Consider the following 7,770-nt stretch of genomic DNA (forward strand, 5'->3'; position numbering starts at 1 on the left):
GAAAAATGAACCCAGATGGATGATGTAGATAACAAAAAACAGTAGTCAACCAATAAAGAGAAATGAATAAATGTATTTAGCTCATTTAATAAACTAACTGGAAAAATACATACATAAATAGCTCCATAATGCTTGGTGATTAATATACAATGATGATAATAAACTAAAACTTCCAGAGTATGTATGTAAACAATGAACGGTAACCACTAAAACACCAGAAGTACAATTTCTATCTTTGAAACCAATACATAAAGTAGAAAGTAAGACTGTCAAACTAAAAAAGTACAGGAAGGAGGAAGGGGGACATAGCAAAGAAAAAATTGGGTGACAGAAAACACAAAAAAAATTGTATAAAAGCATCCAGCAAGGTCAGTGTTCAAAAATAAATATAAGTGGATTAAACTTATCTATTAAAAGGCATTATATAGGACAAACAAACAATATATCAATATTCTGCTATTTATAGGGCATGTGCAGAATAAAACTACACAAAATTTGAAAATAAAAAGATTTAAAAGATTACCATGTAAATATTTACCAAAGTGATATAGCAAAATTAACAGAAACAAAATAGACTTTAGAAGAAAAATTATTATTATGGAGGAAAGGAACGCTGATTAATAATGAAATCTACTGATAGGATATTACCATTATCAACTCTGTGCACCTAACAATAAAATTATCTTTTGAATAAACTATTCAGAAGAATAACTGTACCATAATTCTTTAAGTATCTTTAGAATATTATGAAAATAGAACAAAAGTCAATGAAAATTTAATAATTCAGTCTACAAATTGAAAATTTCAAAATAACTCCTGCAGTTAGACCTCATTGGAAGAATTTGTTTTTCAGAATCGTTAAAACGCGGAAAAGAAATGGAATTCATTGCTTTGAAATAGAATGGGAAAGGCCTGGTATGTTTTTACTCTAAGCAAAGTTTGTAACATTTAACCATATATGTTTAGCAAATATGATATACATTGTGAAACATGTTGGTAACCTTATTCTCTTCGTGAGGGAGGGAAAGAGACATATCACATGCACTGAGGATTGATTTTGTAGTTTACCTGTGATATTTAAATAAGGTTTGACTAATAGTAAATATTAAAAACTTTAATTTTATCTTAATATCTTACATTGACATTTCTATTGTAATTAATGTTTAAAGAATGTAATATGGAAGTAGTTTTGGTCCATATTTCTGAAGAAAATGCTGCTGCAAATGTTCTCCTTTCTTTGTTTCATTTTCATGAGAATTTATAGTTGTCAAATTACTCTTATTTTGCTGCAGGCAAAAATGCAGTGAACTCTGAATTAGCTCCCAAACTGAAGGCAAGGAAAGCACAGATCATTTAAAATGGAAAGTAATTCCAAATTCATTTTTATTTGCCTTTGAAATTAGATTGTGTGATTATATATGAATGAGTGAGGCTGTAGATTTGTCAAAGTTTAAGTTATAGGTAATTTTGAAGAATGAAATTATATGGAATTAGATAAACCATTCTAAGCAATACTAAGAAAACAGAAAGCTGAAGAATTTTGAGGATGTTTAGCAACAGTTCCACCAACTGTAGTATATTTTCAGGAAAGAAAATCGCATTAACCCAGTTTGGTAGTGCATCTCTGTTCAGAACTGAGTATTGTCAGGGGCGCCAGGGTGGCTCAGTCGGGTAAGCATCTGCCTTTGGGTCATGTCATGATTCCCTGGGGTCCTAGGACCAAGCCCTGTGTCAGGCTCCCTCCTCAGTGGGGAGCCTCCTTCCCCCTCTCCCTCTGCCACTCCCCCTACGTCTGCTTTCTTTCTCTCTCTGTGTCAAATTAAAAAATACAATCTATTAGAAAAAGAAAAGAAGAGAGCATTGTCCTTTGTGGGTGCTATTTCTTAAGGAAGAAAATGTACTCCTAGCCAGTTTAACTACGAAACACTGTAAGTTAATCTGTTTCCATTTTTTGTACTTTAAACTCATTCACTAATATTTCATTATAGTGTAGCTTCTCATGCGATTTTTCCCATGTGTAGGATAAACGTAAGGATCTAGTCTATTTATATATCACATTATAAATTTACATGCAAGCATTCTCATTTTCATTTAGTAGCTGCTTTTGAATCCAGTGAGCCTGGATGTATCCTCAATTCTGTTCTTTTGAGGAACCATCAATAAAGAAAGTTAATGTTGGAGCTCTAAGAAACTGTTTATTCCCAATCTTTATCTGGAATTTTAACACTCATTATACTAAATTAAAAGCAACCAACCTTATCTAAGCAAAGTGTTCTATCCTGTAAGGACCATCTTTAGATCAAGAGAATTTAAAATTCTCATTTTGAAAGGAATCTTTTTCCAGGTCTTGCCAGGCAGAAGAAAATCAATTCTATACTAGTATCAACTAGTATTAAAACAGTGAACTAGTATCAACTGGTATTATCTAGCATTAGCAACTAGTATCAACTAGTATTAAAACAGAGATGTTGTAAAGCAAGATCTGTAATGAATTATCAATTTGCACATGACTTTGATTACCTGGTAAACTTAATTTTACCTAGAAAAATTGAAATTTACAAATCTGCAATTAATGCTGTTTTTGCTGTATTTTTGATCTTTTAGAGCATTATGCTGTGGAGGATAAACATGGAGAATTGGTTCTACAAACAATAGAAGAAGAATCATTGTTTGAAGCAGCTTATCCTGAGATTGTTGCTGTTTATCAAAAACAAAACTTAGCACTGAAAGGGAAGAAACAAAAAAGTAAGTGTCGCATTTGATAGCTATTTATACTACACCCAAATGTCAAAGAAGAGTTACCTATTCTATTGGAATCTTATCTTGCCCAAATTTTGCTGAAAGTTCTGTAAGAATAAGAGTTAGGAATTTCCTCTTGCGTCTTTGTCTTTTTAAAGCCACAAGAAAACCGTTCTGCTCTGTGTCTGCTCGCTTAACCAAGTGTTAATAGTAACTTTACTATTGCTTGTTGAGCAACTAGTATGCATGACATGTTTTGAATTATAAACACATTTTCTTTATTTCCTAGAACTTGATGAGGAAAACAAATTCAATTATAATATTGTTTCCAACAGAAAATATTTTATAATATTTTATTAAGAATTATGTTGTTATTATAACAGTTGCCAGGAATGCACTGAGACAAGAAAGATAAAAAAAAAATTACTCATACAGAAGATTTCTGATCTGGACTCTTTTATTTGTTTACACGAGTTAAGGAAAATAAAGTAGATTTTAATAGTAATGTCGTTTTTTCTTTTCAGGCATGAAAATTAAGTCTAAAGAAAACAGTTGGCCAGAATCAGATAATGTGATGGGTTTCCAATCACAGATGACTTTAAACCCCACATGTGAAGTCTTTTCTATGCCGAATTCCAACTTAAATTTGGAAATTATCCCTGATTGTGCTTTACCCCAGAAATCTATTTCTGCATCATTGAATAGCTTGATTTTACCTGAAGATACTCCCTGTTTGAATACACAAGAGCATATAATGTCTTCTCCAAGACCTTTGGCTATGCAGCAAGTTACAACTGTCAGTAAGTCTCTACTTCCAGAAGCTAGTCAACCTAGGACTTCATCCCATAACATATCAGCGATTGCTGATCTACAATTAAGCACCATTGACTGGGAAGGTACTTCTTTTACTAATTCACCAGCTATTCCAAGGAACACTTCCCCTCGTGGTTTAAAATCAGAACTTGAAACAGCCATCCCTGAAAATTTTAAAAGTTTCCCAGAAGAATTATCATGTAAATCAGAATGGGGTACCACAAACATTAATAAAGTGTTGGATCAGGATCTTCAAAAGGCTAATCCTGAAGAGCATCTACTTTCTGGCATTACTCATTTACATCTTCAGGATTTGCCTTTAAAGGAACGAATACGTATAAAATCATCCTATCCTCAGGATAATGCACAACCAAATGTTGACCTGAAAACTCTGTCCCTAAGTACCACAAAAGAACCTTTTATTGCTAAGAGTGGTTCTGATTGTCCATCACATCCTTCAAAGGATCTTCTAGGAATTCATTTGCAAAATGAATCTAGACAATCTAAAGTTATAAAAGGAGATCAGCTATTTCAAGAAAACTATAAAGTGAATACTTCTAAATCTTACTCTGTCAACAACCCAGTAGTAAAGACCTCCAGTGTTAGAGTTGGACCATCAAATACTGCTTTAGATCATAGTAGAAAAGGTGATGTGCAAACCACTCAGAAAAGTGTAATGAAGAAAAGCGTTTGCCTTGACAGACATTCCTCTGATGAAGAGAGTGTCCCAGTGTTTGAGAAAGCTAAAAACACAACTCAGAAAATGAAGCCCAGTTCTCAGCAGCATAACCCAGCCGCATTCAAGAAGGATGGTGCCAACAAGTTGAATAACTCTAAAATATATATTAAAGAAACTGAACAGTGTGTCCAGGCTTATAAAGCAGCTGGAAATGAAGAGGACTGTTTCCCAGATGCCACTAAAGGTTCTCTGAATTTTCTACAGTGTCATAAGGACAGAGGTGACTCTGGAACTTCTCTGGATAGTCTTCTTCCTTTAAGGGAAAGATTAAAACTAAGGTTCCAAAATTCTTGAAATGGAATTAAAAATATTTAAGTATAACTTAGTATTTTAGGATCGTCAGCACTAGCAGAGGCAGAATCTCTACATTTGGCATAAAAATGTAATGTGGTTCTGTGTATCATGAGACACCTTTTCCATTTTAATTAAATTTATAATTAAAAATGTTGTCTAAAACTTTGGTTTTAAAAGGTGATCCTTGTGTTTAAAACTTAGGATAATGTATATTTGTAAAACATACTTTTGCCATTTTTTATATCTTTATTAATTTTTCTTTAAAGTTTTAAAATGTTAGTACAGTACTAGAGTAAATGTTTCATCCACTTGCTCACTTTTGTTCATTTCTTCCACAAACCTCTAAAGTTTTCATTTATAGTTAAGCTTGTTACCATGGATAATTCTTTGTAATTGCCTACACTCCCTCAGTGTCTTCTGTTGTGCCTTTCCTGAGAGTTTTATTTTCTCTCAATATGAAGGAACAGTTAGTTTGCTCTTCCAGTGTTGGTTACCTTACTCTCTTTGTGAAGGGCAAAAATGGAAAAGGAGGAAGATTCTCAGTATAATCAGTAAAAATTATAATTGTAATGGCTGAAAAACTTGAGGAAAGCTATTTCTTACATAACCCCAGGAATCACAGATATGCCAAATGGAAGATTTTCAATATAGAATATAGAATGATAAGAGACTTAGAAATTTGCTCAGGATCACACAACTAATTAATAATGGTGTGGGAACCAGAATTCTTGCCCCCTAATTTATTGGCTTTTCTGTTTTCCTTTTTTTCATAGCACTTTTTTTCTTTTTAAAAGATTTTTGTACTATGTGGACTTCAATAACTCTAAATATTAAATTGCGCATTAGTTTATTTGACATTCAAAAAGTCTAGGGTAACCGGACTGGAAAGTAAAAAGTAAAACTTGCTATTTGCAGATGACAAAGTATTTATATACAAAATTCTAACAAACCACTAGAAACTGAGAACTAATAAATGATCCAGCAAGATTGCAGGTTACGAGATCAATATACAAACATCAATTATATTTCTTACATCTACAATGAATAATACTAAATGAAATTAAGAAAATTCTGTTCACAATAGCATCAAAAAGGATAAAATACTTTGGAACGAGTTTAACGAAAGAAGTGCAAAATGTACACTCTGAAAACTACAAAATATTGTTGAAAGAAAGAAAACCTAAATAAATGAAAAGACATCCCATGTTCCTGGATCAAACAACTTGATATTAAGATATTTCCCAAACTAATTTATAGAGTCAAGGCCGTCTACATCAATTTTAGCTGATTTCTTTGCACAAATGGACAAGCTGATTCTAAAATGATTATGGAAATTGAAGGGACAGAAAATAGGCAAAACAATTTAAAAAAATTATGGGAGGACTTGCCTCTCCTGATTCTGATTTCAAAACTTACTACAAGTTTTCAGTAAAGAAGAATATGTTGTAGTGGCATCAAGGTACACATATAGATCAATGGGATAGACTTGAGGGAAAAGATGTATCCTCTAATATTTATGTACAATTGATTTTCAGCCAGAGTACCAACACATTATACATTTTCCCCTCAATGGGGAAACAGTATTCTTCCATCAAATTCTACTGGCACTACTGGATATCTATATGCAAAAGGATGAATTTTGAACACTACCTTGTACAATATGCAGAGTTAACTCAAAATGGATCAAAGATCTGATTGCAAACTATAAATTCTTAGAAGAAAACATGGGCATAAATCTCTGCAACTTTGGATTAAGCAATAATTTCTTAGGTAAGACACCGAAAGCTTAGACACCAAAACTAAATACATGGTACTTCATCAAAACTAACAACTTTTGTGTTTCAGAGGATACTGTCAGAATGAAGAGACAGCCATTAAAGAGTAGAAAATATTTTTAAATGATGAATGTGATAATGGACTCTTGAATAGAGACACATGTCTAAAAAGCTCTTAAAACACAATAAAAGACAAAAGTGAGTAAAATATCTGAGTAAACATTTCTCCAGAGAAGATGTACAAAGGGCCAATAAACACATGAAAAAAACTCAAATTCATTATTTATCAGAAAAATACAAATCAAAATCACAATGAGATACTACTTTACACCCAATAGGACAGCCAGACAGAGTCATAAAGAAGTGTTGGTGAGGGTCTGGAGAAATTTGCATTCCTACCAGAAATAACCTACTGATTGGAATGTAAAATGGGGCACCCATTTTGGAAATAGGTGGTTCCTCCACTAGTTAAACATAGTTACCATATGATTCAGCAGATCCACTCCCAAAAATATACCCAAGAGAAATGAAGACATATATCCATCCAAAAACTTTACACAAATATTCATAACCCCGAAGTGGAAACAATCCAAATGTCTATCAACTGGTGAATGAATAAGCAAAATGTGATATATCAATACAATGGAATATTGGCAATAAAAAGAAAAAGTCCTGATAACCTGTTACAATATGATGAACCTTGAAAGCATGCTAAGTGAGAGGCCAGTTGGAAAATATTACATATATGATTCAATTTATGTAAAAAGTTCCAAATAAGTAAATTTATATAGAAGCAGGAAGTAGACTCAGGGTTGGAGGAGGGGAGGTTGAGGAGGGAGAAGGGAAAATGACTGCTAATGGGATGGTTTTTTGGGGGGAGTGGGTGGATGAGGAAAATGTTCTCAAGTTGATTTTGTTGATGGTTGCAAAACTGCAATTTACTAAAACTGTTGAATTGTGCAATTTAAATAGATAAATTCTATGGTATGTGAACTATATCACAATAAAACTTTTAAAAAATAAAAAAAAAAATTACAGAGAATTTTATCTGTCCAAACCCCTTAGTTTCTAAAATGTTTATACTCCCTCTTCTCCCACATATGCAGTGCTATTACTATTTTATTGTTTTACAGAAAACAAGTCCAGAGTAGTGAAGAGATTTTTCCAAGACTGGCTCTGAAACTTTGGTTTATTAGTCTAGCATTTATTACATTATGCCATATTTTAAAGATTTTATTTATTTATTTGGCAGACAGAGATCACAAGCAGGCAGAGAGAGAGGAGGAGGGAGCAGCTCCCCACGGAACAGAGAGCCAGATGTGGGGCTTGATCCCAGGACCCTGGGATCATGACCTGAGCTGAAGGCAGAGGCTTTAACCCACTGAGCCACCCAGGCGCCCCCAGCGTTAT

At 33.2% G+C, this 7,770-nt stretch overlaps 1 protein-coding gene across 10 annotated transcripts in view; it reads left to right on the forward strand.

The window, feature by feature from the left end:
- GEN1 (GEN1 Holliday junction 5' flap endonuclease) overlaps window positions 1–7,392 on the forward strand; it is a 35,494-nt gene extending 28,102 nt beyond the window's left edge. For all 10 annotated transcript variants that reach the window (XM_082745789.1, XM_082745797.1, XM_082745793.1 and 7 more), the window contains 3 exons: window positions 854–915; window positions 2,605–2,745; window positions 3,264–7,392. In XM_082745789.1, the coding sequence (XP_082601915.1) occupies window positions 854–915; window positions 2,605–2,745; window positions 3,264–4,585 (1,525 nt within the window). In that variant the 3' untranslated portion in view covers window positions 4,586–7,392. The remainder of the gene's footprint in view (window positions 1–853; window positions 916–2,604; window positions 2,746–3,263) is intronic.
- Window positions 7,393–7,770: the final 378 nt, after the last annotated feature.

The sequence above is a fragment of the Mustela nivalis genome, assembly GCF_964662115.1.
Source record: "Mustela nivalis genome assembly, chromosome: 8".
In the NCBI taxonomy this organism is placed as follows: domain Eukaryota; kingdom Metazoa; phylum Chordata; class Mammalia; order Carnivora; family Mustelidae; genus Mustela; species Mustela nivalis.